Source organism: Oncorhynchus keta, chromosome 13 (genome assembly GCF_023373465.1).
Source record: "Oncorhynchus keta strain PuntledgeMale-10-30-2019 chromosome 13, Oket_V2, whole genome shotgun sequence".
Taxonomy (NCBI): domain Eukaryota; kingdom Metazoa; phylum Chordata; class Actinopteri; order Salmoniformes; family Salmonidae; genus Oncorhynchus; species Oncorhynchus keta.
Genome location: NC_068433.1, coordinates 955,679 through 973,281, shown reverse-complemented (window position 1 = coordinate 973,281; position 17,603 = coordinate 955,679). Strand labels below are relative to the sequence as shown.

General features: G+C 44.9%; 1 protein-coding gene across 1 annotated transcript in view; it reads right to left on the bottom strand.

The window, feature by feature from the left end:
* Nucleotides 1-56: 56 nt before the first annotated feature.
* Nucleotides 57-17,603, bottom strand: part of LOC127906904 (neuromedin-K receptor-like) — a 19,402-nt gene continuing 1,855 nt past the window's right edge. Inside the window, exons 2-5 of the mRNA XM_052460707.1 lie at nt 13,479-13,698; nt 2,478-2,569; nt 1,598-1,771; nt 57-1,482 (exon numbers count right to left, since the gene is read on the bottom strand). Coding sequence (XP_052316667.1) covers nt 1,344-1,482; nt 1,598-1,771; nt 2,478-2,569; nt 13,479-13,698 — 625 coding nt within the window. The 3' untranslated portion in view covers nt 57-1,343. The remainder of the gene's footprint in view (nt 1,483-1,597; nt 1,772-2,477; nt 2,570-13,478; nt 13,699-17,603) is intronic.

The following is a 17,603-nucleotide window of genomic DNA, read 5'->3' as shown; positions in this document are numbered from 1 at the left end:
CTGACTGACAGAAGGGTTAACTGACTGTGGTTAACTGACAGAACAGAAGGGTTAACTGACTGAACAGAAGGGTTAACTGACTGAACAGAAGGGTTAACTGACTGAACAGAAGGGTTAACTGACTGAACAGAAGGGTTAACTGACTGAACAGAAGGGTTAACTGACAGAACAGAAGGGTTAACTGACTGAACAGAAGGGTTAACTGACTATATAACTGACAGAACAGAAGGTTTAACTGACTGAACAGAAGGTTTAACTGACTATATAACTGACAGAACAGAAGGTTTAACTGACTATATAACTGACAGAACAGAAGGTTTAACTGACTATATAACTGACTGAACAGAAGGGTTAACTGACTATATAACTAACAGAACAGAAGGTTTAACTGACTATATAACTGACAGAACAGAAGGTTTAACTGACTATATAACAGACAGAACAGAAGAGTTAACTGACTATATAACTGACAGAACAGAAGGTTAACTGACTATATAACTGACAGAACAGAAGGTTTAACTGACTATATAACTGACAGAACAGAAGGGTTAACTGACTATATAACTGACAGAAGGGTTAACTGACTATATAACTGACAGAACAGAAGGTTAACTGACTATATAACTGACAGAACAGAAGGTTTAACTGACAATATAACTGAAAGAACAGAAGGTTTAACTGACTATATAACTGACAGAAGGTTTAACTGACTATATAACTGACAGAACAGAAGGGTTAACTGACTATATAACTGACAGAACAGAAGGGTTAACTGACTATATAACTGACAGAAGGGTTAACTGACTATATAACTGACAGAACAGAAGGGTTAACTGACTATATAACTGACAGAACAGAAGGTTTAACTGACTATTTACCTCGACAGAACAGAAGGGTTAACTGACAATATAACTGACTGAACAGAAGGGTTAACTGACTATATAACTGACAGAAGGGTTAACTGACAATATAACTGACTGAACAGAAGGGTTAACTGACTATATAACTGACAGAAGGGTTAACTGACAATATAACTGACAGAACAGAAGGGTTACCTGACTATATAACTAACAGAAGGTTTAACTGACTATATAACTGACAGAACAGAAGGTTTAACTGACTATATAACTGACAGAACAGAAGGGTTAACTGACTATATAACTGACAGAACAGAAGGTTTAACTGACTATATAACTGACAGAACAGACCTGGTTACAAGTTACTTATTGGTATAGAACAGAAATGGGGATTCCTATATGTTATGGAATCCAGGTGTGTTTGTGTGTGTTTCAATAAGGGTGTGTGTGTGTTTGTGTGTTCGCTTCGTCTCAAGTCCAAACCTCTCAGGTGAGCTCCGTGGCGGAGGTGGACCCTCGGGGGTTGCCGTGGTAACTAGCGTGTGTCAGGAGTGTATGTCGGGTTCCGTGACGATTCACCCCGTTGTGTGTGATGCTACCATGACGACCACCCTGACTCCTCCTCCTGGCGGAGAAGAAGATGAAGGAATGCATTATGGTCTGTTTTTGAAGAAACTTAAAACGTGACGCAGAACCTACACACACACACACACACACACACACACACACACACACGGTACCTGTCGCTGCGGTCGTTGTGTGGGTCGGCGGAGCAGGACTCGAAGCGGGTCAGGGTGTAGATGCTGCTCTGTCTGTTGATATGGAAATGGGCGCTACGTAGTTCCATCTGGTCGTATTCAGACAGACGGACAAACGGACAGCAGCGCATTGCACGCTTAAACCCTGTACGGAACCTGTTATTGAGACAGCAGTAGATGACAGGGTTGTACATGGTGTGTTCCTAGCTCCTACCTGCTATTGAGACAGCAGCAGATGACAGGGTTGTAATGGTGTGTGTTCCTAGCTCCTACCTGCTATTGAGACAGCAGTAGATGACAGGGTTGTACATGGTGTGTGTTCCTAGCTCCTACCTGCTATTGAGACAGCAGTTAGATGGCAGGGTTGTACATGGGTGTTCCTACCTACTGCTATTGAGACAGCAGCAGATGACAGGGTTGTAATGGTGTGTGTTCCTAGCTCCTACCTGCTATTGAGACAGCAGTAGATGACAGGGTTGTACATGGTGTGTGTTCCTAGCTCCTACCTGCTATTGAGACAGCAGTAGATGACAGGGTTGTACATGGTGTGTTCCTAGCTCCTACCTGCTATTGAGACAGCAGCAGATGACAGGGTTGTACATGGTGTGTGTTCCTAGCTCCTACCTGCTATTGAGACAGCAGTAGATGACAGGGTTGTACATGGTGTGTGTTCCTAGCTCCTACCTGCTATTGAGACAGCAGTAGATGACAGGGTTGTACATGGTGTGTTCCTAGCTCCTACCTGCTATTGAGACAGCAGCAGATGACAGGGTTGTAGATGGTGTGTGTTCCTAGCTCCTACCTGCTATTGAGACAGCAGTAGATGACAGGGTTGTACATGGTGTGTGTTCCTAGCTCCTACCTGCTATTGAGACAGCAGTAGATGACAGGGTTGTACATGGTGGAGCTCATAGCCAGCCACAACACTGATAGATACACCTGTTGGATGAGAATAATTTATAATTCATGCTAAACATTAGTAATGACTATATAAGATAATCAGAGGTTGAATTGGGCCGGAACACAACGGTACTGAGTACCGGCACCTCCACTGTTCTATTAAGTCACATGTTCTTTGTCACATGCTTGGTAAACAACAGATAAACAACAGGTAAACAACAGGTAAACAACAGATAAACAACAGGTAAACAACAGGTAAACAGGTAAACAACAGGTAAACAACAGATAAACAACAGGTAAACAACAGATAAACTACAGGTAAACAACAGGTAAACAACAGGTAAACAACAGGTAAACAGGTAAACAACAGGTAAACAACAGGTAAACAACAGATAAACAACAGGTAAACAACAGGTAAACAACAGGTGTAGAGTAACAGTTAAATGCTTAGTTACGGGTCCTGCCCAACAACGCAGAGAAAAATAAAATGGAAAAATAATGCAAAGATAATAACATGAGAAATAAATACACAATGAGTATATACACAGGGTACCAGTACTGATAACTAGGTTATATACACAGGGTACCAGTACTGATAACTAGGTTATATACACAGGGTACCAGTACTGATAACTAGGTTATATACACAGGGTACCAGTACTGATAACTAGGTTATATACACAGGGTACCAGTACTGATAACTAGGTTATATACACAGGGTACCAGTACTGATAACTAGGTTATATACACAGGGTACCAGTACTGATAACTAGGTTATATACACAGGGTACCAGTACTGATAACTAGGTTATATACACAGGGTACCAGTACTGATAACTAGGTTATATACACAGGGTACCAGTACTGATAACTAGGTTATATACACAGGGTACCAGTACTGATAACTAGGTTATATACACAGGGTACCAGTAATGATGACTAGGTTATATACACAGGGTACCAGTACTGATAACTAGGTTATATACACAGGGTACCAGTAATGATAACTAGGTTATATACACAGGGTACCAGTAATGATAACTAGGTTATATACACAGGGTACCAGTACTGAGTAATGATAACTAGGTTATATACACAGGGTACCAGTACTGAGTAATGATAACTAGGTTATATACACAGGGTACCAGTACTGATAACTAGGTTATATACACAGGGTACCAGTACTGATAACTAGGTTATATACACAGGGTACCAGTACTGATAACTAGGTTATATACACAGGGTACCAGTACTGATAACTAGGTTATATACACAGGGTACCAGTACTGATAACTAGGTTATATACACAGGGTACCAGTACTGATAACTAGGTTATATACACAGGGTACCAGTACTGATAACTAGGTTATATACACAGGGTACCAGTACTGAGTAATGATAACTAGGTTATATACACAGGGTACCAGTACTGATAACTAGGTTATATACACAGGGTACCAGTACTGAGTAATGATAACTAGGTTATATACACAGGGTACCAGTACTGAGTAATGATAACTAGGTTATATACACAGGGTACCAGTACTGATAACTAGGTTATATACACAGGGTACCAGTACTGAGTAATGATAATTAGGTTATATACACAGTTATATACACAGGGCACCAGTACTGAGTAATGATAACTAGGTTATATACACAGGGTACCAGTACTGAGTAATGATAACTAGGTTATATACACAGGGTACCAGTACTGAGTAATGATAACTAGGTTATATACACAGGGTACCAGTACTGAGTAATGATAACTAGGTTATATACACAGGGTACCAGTACTGATAACTAGGTTATATACACAGGGTACCAGTACTGATAACTAGGTTATATACACAGGGTACCAGTACTGATAACTAGGTTATATACACAGGGTACCAGTACTGATAACTAGGTTATATACACAGGGTACCAGTACTGATAACTAGGTTATATACACAGGGTACCAGTACTGATAACTAGGTTATATACACAGGGTACCAGTACTGAGTAATGATAACTAGGTTATATACACAGGGTACCAGTACTGAGTAATGATAACTAGGTTATATACACAGGGTACCAGTACTGAGTAATGATAACTAGGTTATATACACAGGGTACCAGTACTGAGTAATGATAACTAGGTTATATACACAGGGTACCAGTACTGAGTAATGATAACTAGGTTATATACACAGGGTACCAGTACTGAGTAATGATAACTAGGTTATATACATAGGGTACCAGTACTGAGCAATGATAACTAGGTTATATACACAGGGTACCAGTACTGAGTAATGATAACTAGGTTATATACACAGGGTACCAGTACTGAGTAATGATAACTAGGTTATATACACAGGGTACCAGTACTGAGTAATGATAACTAGGTTATATACACAGGGTACCAGTACTGAGTAATGATAACTAGGTTATATACACAGGGTACCAGTACTGAGTAATGATAACTAGGTTATATACACAGGGTACCAGTACTGAGTAATGATAACTAGGTTATATACACAGGGTACCAGTATTGAGTAATGATAACTAGGTTATATACATAGGGTACCAGTACTGAGCAATGATAACTAGGTTATATACACAGGGTACCAGTACTGAGTAATGATAACTAGGTTATATACACAGGGTACCAGTACTGAGTAATGATAACTAGGTTATAATACACAGGGTACCAGTACTGAGTAATGATAACTAGGTTATATACACAGGGTACCAGTACTGAGTAATGATAACTAGGTTATATACACAGGGTACCAGTACTGAGTAATGATAACTAGGTTATATACACAGGGTACCAGTACTGAGTAATGATAACTAGGTTATAATACACAGGGTACCAGTACTGAGTAATGATAACTAGGTTATATACACAGGGTACCAGTACTGAGTAATGATAACTATGTTATAATACACATAATACTGAGTAATATTATAGGTTATATACACAGGGTACCAGTACTGAGTAATGATAACTATGTTATAATACACAGGGTACCAGTACTGAGTAATGATAACTAGGTTATATACACAGGGTACCAGTACTGATAACTAGGTTATATACACAGGGTACCAGTACTGATAACTAGGTTATAATACACAGGGTACCAGTACTGAGTAATGATAACTAGGCTATATACACAGGGTACCAGTACTGAGTAATGATAACTAGGTTATATACACAGGGTACCAGTACTGAGTAATGATAATTAGGTTATATACACAGGGTACCAGTACTGAGTAATGATAACTAGGTTAGATACACAGGGTACCAGTACTGAGTAATGATAACTAGGTTATAATACACAGGGTACCAGTACTGAGTAATGATAACTAGGTTATATACATAGGGTACCAGTACTGAATAATGATAATTAGGTTATATACACAGGGTACCAGTACTGAGTAATGATAACTAGGTTATATACACAGGGTACCAGTACTGAGTAATGATAACTAGGTTATATACACAGGGTACCAGTACTGAGTAATGATAATTAGGTTATATACACAGGGTACCAGTACTGAGTAATGATAACTAGGTTATATACACAGGGTACCAGTCCATATGCAGGGGTCTGAGGTAATTGAGGTGTATATGTACATATAACTAGGTTATATACACAGGGTACCAGTACTGAGTAATGATAACTAGGCTCTATACACAGGGTACCAGTCCATATGCAGGGGTCTGAGGTAATTGAGGTGTATATGTACATATAACTAGGAATAAAGTGACAGAGACAGTGGCTTCAACTCATGTGATGGGTCCAAAGGTCAATGTAGATAGTCCAGTTACTTAAATAGTTATCCAAATAGACTAACTATTTAACTAACTAACTATTTAACTAACTAACTATTTAACTAACTATTTAACTAACTAACTATTTAATTAACTAACTATTTAACTATCTAACTATTTAACTAACTATTTAACTAACTATTTAACTAACTAACTATTTAACTAACTATTTAACTAACTAACTATTTTAACTAACTAACTAACTATTTAACTAACTATTTAGAAGCTGTTAAGGCTCCTGTTGGTTCCATACTTGTTGTATCAGTACTCCTGGTGGTGCGGTAGCAGAGAGACTTGGGTGGCTGGAGTATTTTACCATTTGTAGGGCCTTCCCCATCTTGGATGGCAGGGAGCTATGCCACAGTGATGTACTGGGCCTACCCTCTTTAGCACATTGCAGCCAGATGTCAAGCAGTTGCCATACCAACATGCTTTCACAGACACAGCTGGCAAATGTTTTCAGCCTCCTGAAAAGGGTAAGAAATGTTGTTATGCCTTCTTCATGGTCCAAGCACACCGAGACAGTCGTGAAGAAGGGCACGACAACACCTATTCCCCCCTCACGAGACTGAAAACATTTGGCATGGGTCCTCAGATCCTCAAAAGATTCTACAGCTGCACCATCGAGAACATCACTGCCTGGTATGGCAACTACTCGGCCTCCGACCGCAAGGCGCTACAGAGGGTAGTGCGTACGGCCCAATACATTAATGGGGCCAAGCTTCCTGCCATCTGGGACCCTCTATACCAGGCGGTGTCGGAGGAAGGCCCTAAAAATGGTCATAGTCTCCAGCCACCCTAGTCACATACTGTTCTCTCTGCTACCGCACGGCAAGAGGTACCGGAGCGCCAAGTCTAGGTCCAAGAGGCTTCTAAACAGCTTCTACCCCCAAGCCATAAGACTGCTGAACATCTAATCAAATGACTACCCGGACTATTTGCATGGGCAGGTCACTTCTATGCTGCTGCTGCTCTGTTATTATCTATGCATAGTCACTTTAATAACTACCTACATCTACATATTATCTCAATTACCTCGACACCGGTGCCACCGCACATTGACATTGACTCTGTACCGTAACACCCTGTATATAGCCTCCACATTGACTCTGTACCGGTACCCCTGTATATAGCCTCCACATTGACTCAGTACCGTAATACCCTGTATATAGCCTCCACATTGACTCTGTACTGGTACCCCCTGTATTTAGCCTCGCAATTGTTATTTTACTGCTGCTCTTTATTTACTTGTTACTTTTATTTCTTATTCATATTTTAAACTGCATTGTTGGTTAAGGGCTTGTAAGTAAGCAGGTCTTACATCGGAACAACTGGTCCGGATTAGTGTCCCAGTCCTTGAAAGCAGAAGCTTTAGCCTTTAGCTCAGTGCAGATGTTGCCTGTAATCCATTGCTTCTGGTTGGGATATGTACGTACGATCACTGTGGGTACAACGTCGTCAACGCATGTATTCAAGAAGTGTAGGACTGTGGTAAGCCATCTGTGCGGTAGCTTATCATCCGCTTCAACAGACCACTTCCGCATTGAGTCATTAGTACTTCCTGTTCTCTTGTAAGCAGCAATCATGAGGATAGAGTTATGGTTAGATTTGCCAAATGGAGGGCGAGTGAGAGCTTTGTATTCGTTTCTGTGTGTAGAGTAAAGGTGGTCTAGAGTTTTTTCACCTCTAGTTGCACAGGTAAAAATAGTAAAAAAGAGGTCAAACTGATTTAAGTTTCCTGCATTAAAGTCCACGGCCACTAGGAGCGCCACCTCTGAATGACCACTTTCTTGTTTCCTTATGGCCTTATACAGCTGGTCTTAGTGCCAGCATCAGTTTGTGGTGGTAAATAGACAACTAAGAAAAATATAGATGAAAACTCTCTTGGTACATAGTGTGGTCTACAGCTTATCATGAGGTACTCTACCTCAGGTGAGCAATACCTCGAGACTTGTTTAATATTAGATTTCGAGCATCAGCTGTTATTGATAAAGAGACACACCCCTTTTACCTGAGGCTGCCGTCTGGTCTGCACGATGGAGAAATCTTTGAGATATACACTGAGTATACAAAACATTAAGAACACCTGCTCTTTCCATGACAGAGACTGACCAGGTGAATCCAGGTGAAAGCTATGATCCCTTATTGATGGCACTTGTTAAATCCACTTCAGTCAGTGTAGATGAAGGGGAGGAGACAGGTTAAACAATTATTTTTAAGTGTTGAGACATGGATTGTGTATGAAAGCCATTCAGAGGGTGAATGGGCAAGACAAATATTTAAATGGTAGTAGGTGCCAGGCGCACTGGTTTGTGTCAATAACTGCAACAGTCCTGGGTTTTTCACGCTCAACAGTTTCCTGTGTGAATCAAGTCCACCACCCAATCGACATCCAGCCAACTTGACACAACAATGGGAAGCTTTGGAGTCAACATGGGCCAGCATCCCTGGAGTCAACATGGGCCAGCATCCCTGTGGAACGCTTTAGACACCTTGTAGAGTCAACATGGACCAGCATCCCTGGAGTCCACATGGACCAGCATCCCTGGAGTCCACATGGACCAGCATCCCTGGAGTCAACATGGACCAGCATCCCTGGAGTCAACATGGGCCAGCATCCCTGGAGTCAACATGGGCCAGCATCCCTGGAGTCAACATGGGCCAGCATCCCTGGAGTCAACATGGGCCAGCATCCCTGGAGTCAACATGGACCAGCATCCCTGGAGTCAACATGGACCAGCATCCCTGGAGTCAACATGGACCAGCATCCCTGGAGTCAACATGGCCAGCATCCCTGGAGTCAACATGGGCCAGCATCCCTGGAGTCAACATGGGCCAGCATCCCTGGAGTCAACATGGACCAGCATCCCTGGAATCAACATGGGCCAGCATCCCTGGAGTCAACATGGGCCAGCATCCCTGGAGTCAACATGGACCAGCATCCCTGGAGTCAACATGGACCAGCATCCCTGGAGTCAACATGGACCAGCATCCCTGGAGTCAACATGGGCCAGCATCCCTGGAGTCAACATGGCCAGCATCCCTGGAATCAACATGGACCAGCATCCCTGGAGTCAACATGGGCCAGCATCCCTGTGAGTCAACATGGGCCAGCATCCCTGGAGTCAACATGGCCAGCAAATCAATTTGATTTGAACGCTTGAGACACCTTGTAGAGTCAACATGGGCCAGCATGAATATAGGAACGTGTTTCTGAACACCATGTGAGTCAACATGGGCCAGCATCCCTGAGTCAACATGGACCAGCATCCCTGGAATCAACATGGGCCAGCATCCCTGGAATCAAACATGGGCCAGCATCCCTGAGTCAACATGGGCCAGCATCCCTGGAGTCAACAAGGGCCAGCATCCCTGGAGTCAACATGGGCCAGCATCCCTGGAGTCAACATGGGCCAGCATCCCTGGAGTCAACATGGACCAGCATCCCTGGAATCAACATGGGCCAGCATCCCTGGAGTCAACATGGATTAGCATCCCTGTGGAACGCTTCCGGCACGTTCTGGAGTCTATGCCCCTACAAATAGCATTATTCTGTGCACGTGACAAATACAATTTGATTTGATTTTGGTTTGAGGCTGTTCTGAGGGCAATATCAGGGCAACTGAATATAGGAAGGTGTTTCTGATGTGTGGTATACTCTGTGTATACCATCTATGTCCTTGTTCAGCCACGACTCTGAGAAACAGGGTATTAGATATTATAGTTCTGCTGGTCTGGTTGATAGGAAAGAAGATCACCCAGTTTGATCTCCAGCACATTCTCCAACATAAAGAGGACGCTATATTTTGTTCACCCAGGTTAGGAGGCTGCTTGGCCTTATTGCACCTGTTGACCTGACTCTGTTGAACAGTCTGTTGACCTGACTCTGTTGAACCTGACCTGACTCTGTTGAACAGTCTGTTGACCTGACTCTGTTGAACAGTCTGTTGACCTGACTCTGTTGAACAGTCTGTTGACCTGACTCTGTTGAACAGTCTGTTGACCTGACTCTGTTGAACAGTCTGTTGACCTGACTCTGTTGAACAGTCTGTTGACCTGACTCTGTTGAACAGTCTGTTGACCTGACTCTGTTGAACAGTCTGTTGACCTGACTCTGTTGAACAGTCTGTTGACCTGACTCTGTTGAACAGTCTGTTGGACCTGACCTGACTCTGTTGAACAGTCTGTTGACCTGACTCTGTTGAACAGTCTGTCGACCTGACTCTGTTGAAGTCAGACTCTGTTGAACAGTCCTGACTCTGTTGAACAGTCTGTTGACCTGACTCTGTTGAACAGTCTGTTGGACCTGACTCTGTTGAACACAGTCTGTTGGACCTGACTCTGTTGAACAGTCTGTTGACCTGACTCTGTTGAACAGTCTGTTGACCTGACTCTGTTGAACAGTCTGTTGACCTGACTCTGTTGAACAGTCTGTTGGACCTGACTCTGTTGAACAGTCTGTTGGACCTGACCTGACTCTGTTGAGCAGTCTGTTGACCTGACTCTGTTGAACCTGACTCTGACTCTGTTGAACAGTCTGTTGACCTGACTCTGTTGACAGTCTGTTGACCTGACTCTGTTGAACAGAGGGATGGACTCTGTTGAACAGTCTGTTCCACTCTGTTGAACAGTCTGTTCAAATGAGTCAAGTCTGTTCTGACTCAACAGGTTGACCTGACTCAATAATCATTGACCATAATACTCTCCATAACAGTCTGACCTGACTCTGTTAGACAGTCTGACCTGACTCTGTTGAACAGTTTGACTCTGTTGAACAGTCCTGTTATCCTGACTCTGTTGAGACAGTCTGTAGGGGAGCCTGAGCAGACTGTTGAACAGTCTGTTGGACCACCACTCATTGAACATCTTCACCACTCTGTTGACAGGAAACCTGACTAAAGACAGTCTGTGTGTCTCCTGACTCTGTTGAACAGTCTGTTGACCTGACTCTGTTGAACAGTCCGTGAACAGTCTGTTGACCTGCTGTATCTTTGTGACTCTGTTGAACATGTCTGTCTGTTGTACCTTCCTCTTGGCTTGTATCTGTGAACAGATGGTGACCTGACCTTATCTTTGAACAGTCACCAGACCTATGTCTCCGCCCTCAACAGTCTGTTCCTGACTCCAACAGTCTGTTGACCTGACTCTGTTGAACAGTCTGTTGACCTGACTCTGTTGAACAGTCTGTTACACCAACTCTGCTGAACAGTCTGTTATGATACCTGTTGAACAGACAGTTGGACCTGACCTGACTCTGTTGAGCAGTCTGATGGGGACAGAGGGATGGACAAACGTCTGTCCATCTGACAGAAAGACAGGGAGAGGGACAATGACAATAAAGTAGACGCGCTCCATAACACTGACAGGTATAGACTTGACTCTGAGTTGGTTGAGAGAGAGATCAGGGAGAGAGGTGGTAGGAGAGACAGCAGACTGCAAAGAGACAAATGAATAAATGAATGAAGGAAAACGTATAAAGACACATGAATGAGTCTCCATCCTGTGTGTGTGAGCGTATCTTTAACATGAATGAGTCCTGGCTTGTATCTGTAGAGGTAGTTATCATGAATGAGTCCTGAGCAGTGAGGTACTACCACTAGAGGCAGCACATACACCATGAATGAGTCCTCAGCAGTGAGGTACTAACATGAATGAGTCCTGAGCAGAGGGAGGTAGAAAGATGGGGGAATGAGTCCTGAGCAGGGAGGTACTAACATGAGGGATGAGTCCTGGGAGAGAGGGAGAGAGACATGAATGAGGGAGTGAGGGAGACATGAGAGACAGGGAGAGCGAGAGAGACAAATGAATAAATGAATGAAGGAAGCTATACGTATTTAGACACATGAATGAGTCCTGAGCAGTGAGGTACTAACATGAATGAGTCCTGAGCAGTGAGGTACTAACATGAATGAGTCCTGTGCAGTGAGGTACTAACATGAATGAGTCCTGTGCAGTGAGGTACTAACATGAATGAGTCCTGTGCAGTGAGGTACTAACATGAATGAGTCCTGAGCAGTGAGGTACTAACATGAATGAGTCCTGAGCAGTGAGGTACTAACATGAATGAGTCCTGAGCAGTGAGGTACTAACATGAATGAGTCCTGTGCAGTGAGGTACTAACATGAATGAGTCCTGTGCAGTGAGGTACTAACATGAATGAGTCCTGTGCAGTGAGGTACTAACATGAATGAGTCCTGAGCAGTGAGGTACTAACATGAATGAGTCCTGAGCAGTGAGGTACTAACATGAATGAGTCCTGTGCAGTGAGGTACTAACATGAATGAGTCCTAGCAGTGAGGTACTAACATGAATGAGTCCTGAGCAGTGAGGTACTAACATGAATGAGTCCTGAGCAGTGAGGTACTAACATGAATGAGTCCTGAGCAGTGAGGTACTAACATGAATGAGTACTGAGCAGTGAGGTACTAACATGAATGAGTCCTGAGCAGTGAGGTACTAACATGAATGAGTCCTGTGCAGTGAGGTACTAACATGAATGAGTCCTGAGCAGTGAGGTACTAACATGAATGAGTCCTGTGCAGTGAGGTACTAACATGAATGAGTCCTGAGCAGTGAGGTACTAACATGAATGAGTCCTGAGCAGTGAGGTACTAACATGAATGAGTCCTGAGCAGTGAGGTACTAACATGAATGAGTCCTGTGCAGTGAGGTACTAACATGAATGAGTCCTGAGCAGTGAGGTACTAACATGAATGAGTCCTGAGCAGTGAGGTACTAACATGAATGAGTCCTGAGCAGTGAGGTACTAACATGAATGAGTCCTGAGCAGTGAGGTACTAACATGAATGAGTCCTGAGCAGTGAGGTACTAACATGAATGAGTCCTGAGCAGTGAGGTACTAACATGAATGAGTCCTGAGCAGTGAGGTACTAACATGAATGAGTCCTGAGCAGTGAGGTACTAACATGAATGAGTCCTGAGCAGTGAGGTACTAACATGAATGAGTCCTGTGCAGTGAGGTACTAACATGAATGAGTCCTGAGCAGTGAGGTACTAACATGAATGAGTCCTGTGCAGTGAGGTACTAACATGAATGAGTCCTGAGCAGTGAGGTATTAACATGAATGAGTCCTGAGCAGTGAGGTACTAACATGAATGAGTCCTGAGCAGTGAGGTACTAACATGAATGAGTCCTGAGCAGTGAGGTACTAACATGAATGAGTCCTGAGCAGTGCGGGGCCAGTAGACGTAACACAGTGTTCTCTGTCCAATCTTTCTGGTGGTTGAGTAGTAACACAGTGGGAACGCTAGTACCACGGCCATACCCCAGATACAGCCTATCACAGACCTGGTTACCGTTGCCGAGAGGCGCGGCTTGAGTGGGTGGATGATGGCCATGTACCTAGGTAACAGGAGGTGACATAAGGAGAGGTCAGGGGTTAGAGGTCAGTGGTGAACTCTGGGTACAGGTCCTAATACTGATAGATCAGGAGCTTTGTGTTTTGTTTTGACACCAGAAGTGTGCACTAGTTCACTACCCATCGTGCATTTAAAAAACCATTGGATTGGTGCAGGGACAGCTGGAAGGAGTCTCCAACATCTTCCTCACATCACACTCCATCCATTTACCCCCCCCTCCCCACTGAGGATCTCCTGAAGCTAGGCAGGGGTTGTCCAGGTCAGCCAAGGAAACTATAGCCAAGGAAACTATAGCCAAGGAAACTATGGCCAAGGAAACTATGGCCAAGGAAACTATGGCCAAGGAAACTATGACCAAGGAAACTATGGCCAAGGAAACTATAGCCAATGAAACTATGGCCAAGGAAACTATGGCCAAGGAAACTATGGCCAAGGAAACTATGACCAAGGAAACTATGGCCAAGGAAACTATAGCCAAGGAAACTATGGCCAAGGAAACTATGACCAAGGAAACTATGGCCAAGGAAACTATGGCCAAGGAAACTATGGCCAAGGAAACTATGGCCAAGGAAACTATGGCCAAGGAAACTATGACCAAGGAAACTATGGCCAAGGAAACTATGGCCAAGGAAACTATAGCCAAGGAAACTATGACCAAGGAAACTATGGCCAAGGAAACTATGACCAAGGAAACTATGGCCAAGGAAACTATAGCCAAGGAAACTATAGCCAAGGAAACTATGACCAAGGAAACTATGACCAAGGAAACTATGGCCAAGGAAACTATAGCCAAGGAAACTATAGCCAAGGAAACTATAGCCAAGGAAACTATAGCCAAGGAAACTATAGCCAAGGAAACTATAGCCAAGGAAACTATGACCAAGGAAACTATAGCCAAGGAAACTATGGCCAAGGAAACTATACTCTCTACCCCCTCCATCTCTCCCCCTCTCCATCTCTCTACCCACTCCATCTCTCCCCCTCTCCATCTCTCTACCCCCTCCATCTCTCTACCCCCTCCATCTCTGCCCTCTCCATCTCTCTACCCTCTCCATCTCTCGACCACCTCCATCTCTACCCCCTCTCCATCTCTCTACCCCCTCAATCTCTCCCCCTCTCCATCTCTCTACCCCTCCATCTCTCTACCCCCTCCATCTCTCCCCCTCTCCATCTCTCTACCCCTCCATCTCTCTACCCCCTCCATCTCTCTACCCCCTCTCCATCTCTCTACCCCCTCTCCATCTCTCTACCCCTTCCATCTCTCTACCCTCTCCATCTCTCGACCACCTCCATCTCTACCCCCTCTCCATCTCTCTACCCCCTCCATCTCTCCCCCTCTCCATCTCTCTACCCCCTCCATCTCTCCCCCTCTCCATCTCTCTACCCCCTCCATCTCTACCCCATCCATCTCTCTACCTCCTCCATCTCTCCCCCTCTCCATCTCTCTACCCCCTCCATCTCTCTACCCCTCCATCTCTCTACCCCTCCATCTCTCTACCCCCTCCATCTCTACCCTCTCCATCTCTCTACCCCCTCCATCTCTCTACCCCTCCATCACTCTACCCTCTCCATCTCTCTACCCTCTCCATCTCTACCCCCTCTCCATCTCTACCCCTCTCCATCTCTCTACCCCCTCCATCTCTCCCCCTCTCCATCTCTCTACCCCCTCCATCTCTCCCCTCTCCATCTCTCTACCCCCTCCATCTCTCTACCCCTCCATCTCTCTACCTCCTCCATCTCTCCCCTCTCCATCTCTCTACCCCCTCCATCTCTCTACCCCTCCATCTCTACCCCCTCCATCTCTACCCCTCCATCTCTCTACCCCTCCATCTCTCTACCCTCTCCATCTCTACCCTCTCCCCCTCTCCATCTCTCTACCCCCTCCATCACTCTACCCTCACCATCTCTATACCCCCTCCATCTCTCTACCCCCTCCATCTCTACCCCCTCCATCTCTCTACCCCTCCATCTCTACCCCTCCATCTCTCTACCCTCCATCTCCACCCTCTCTCCATCTACCCCTCCATCTCTCCCCCTACCCTCTCCCCTCTCCATCTCTCTACCCCTCCATCTCTACCCCTCCTCTCCATCTCTCCATCTCTCTACCCCTCCATCTCTCTACCCCTCCATCTCTCTACCCTCCATCCTCCCCCCTCCATATCTCTCCCCTCTCCATCTCTCTACCCCCTCCTCTCTACCCCTCCATCTCTCTACCCCCTCCATCTCTCTACCTCCTCCATCTCTCCCCCTACCCCTCCATCTCTCCCTCCATCTCTCTACCCCCTCCATCTCTCTACCCTCTCCATCTCTCTACCCTCTCCATCTCTCTACCCCCTCCCTCTCTCTACCCCCTCCATCTCTCTACCCTCACCATATCTCTACCCCTCCATCTCTCTACCCTCTCCATCTCTCTACATCTCTCCCCCTCTCAATCGCTCTACCCTCACCATCTCTCTACCCCCTCCATCTCTCTACCCCCTCCATCTCTCTACCCCCTCCATCTCTCTACCCTCTCCATCTCTCTACCCTCACCATCTCTCTACCCTCTCCATCTCTCTACCCTCACCATCTCTCTACCCTCTCCATCTCTCTACCCTCACCATCTCTCTACCCCCTCCATCTCTCTACCCCCTCCATCTCTCTACCCTCACCATCTCTCTACCCTCTCCATCTCTCTACCCTCACCATCTCTACCCTCACCATCCCTCCCTCCTCTCTACCCTCACCATCTCTCTACCCCCTCCATCTCTATACCCCCTCCATCTCTCTACCCTCACCATCTCTCTACCCTCACCATCTCTCTACCCCCTCCATCTCTCTACCCTCACCATCTCTCTACCCTCTCCATCTCTCTCCCTCTCCATCTCTCTACCCCCTCCATGTCTATACCCCCTCCATTCCTCTCACTCTCCATGTCTCTACCCCCTCCATCTCTCTCTCCCTACCCTCTTTCCCCTCTCTGTCCTATTTCCATCCTCCCTCTCTCTCCATCCATTCTCTGAATCTTGACCTCTTTGCAGCTGATCTCCCCTTTAGGTCTGACCCCTTCTGTTGACACACTAGAGTGTCAGACATGATGCCTTGCAGAAATTGTCATCGGCATCCTATTTTCAGACATCAATGCCTGCCTAGGGGTCTGGGGTTGATGTCAAGCTCAGTGGTCTTATCACACGCAGGCTTGATGATATCCTGACATCCTGTAGACGCACTGAACTGATGTTTCTAATGACCAACGAAGAGGAGCAGACACCAGGCTTTGTGGAATCTAGCTCAGACTACACCGATGTCACATCGATTCGCCCCACGGTCAATACTTAAAAAAATGTAAACGATGAAACTCCCACCTCTCCCACTTCTACCCACGTTTGCCCTCTGGAGTTGCCCTTTTCGTTGTTTTGCTGAAATCCATACTTTTTCAATAAACTTTAAACCACCAACGGACTGTGACCTTGTTGATATTCAATGGGCACATCATAGAGCACCAGTAAACATATGTACGTTTCACAATAAACGTTTTCCAGGGGTAAATGTCATCTACGTTCCATAAAGGTCTCCGTCCTGACGGAGGGGAGTTTAATCCGCTGGAACGTTAAGTGATTCAACTGCTTTATTAGGAGATGCCTGTTCATCTCTATGTGAGGTACAACAACAACAACAGAATCTATGTGAGGTACAACAACAACAACAGAATCTATGTGAGGTACAACAACAACAACAGAATCTATGTGAGGTACAACAACAACAGAATCTATGTGAGGTACAACAACAACAACAGAATCTATGTGAGGTACGACAACAACAACAGAATCTATGTGAGGTACAACAACAACAACAGAATCTATGTGAGGTACAACAACAACAGAATCTATGTGAGGTACAACAACAACA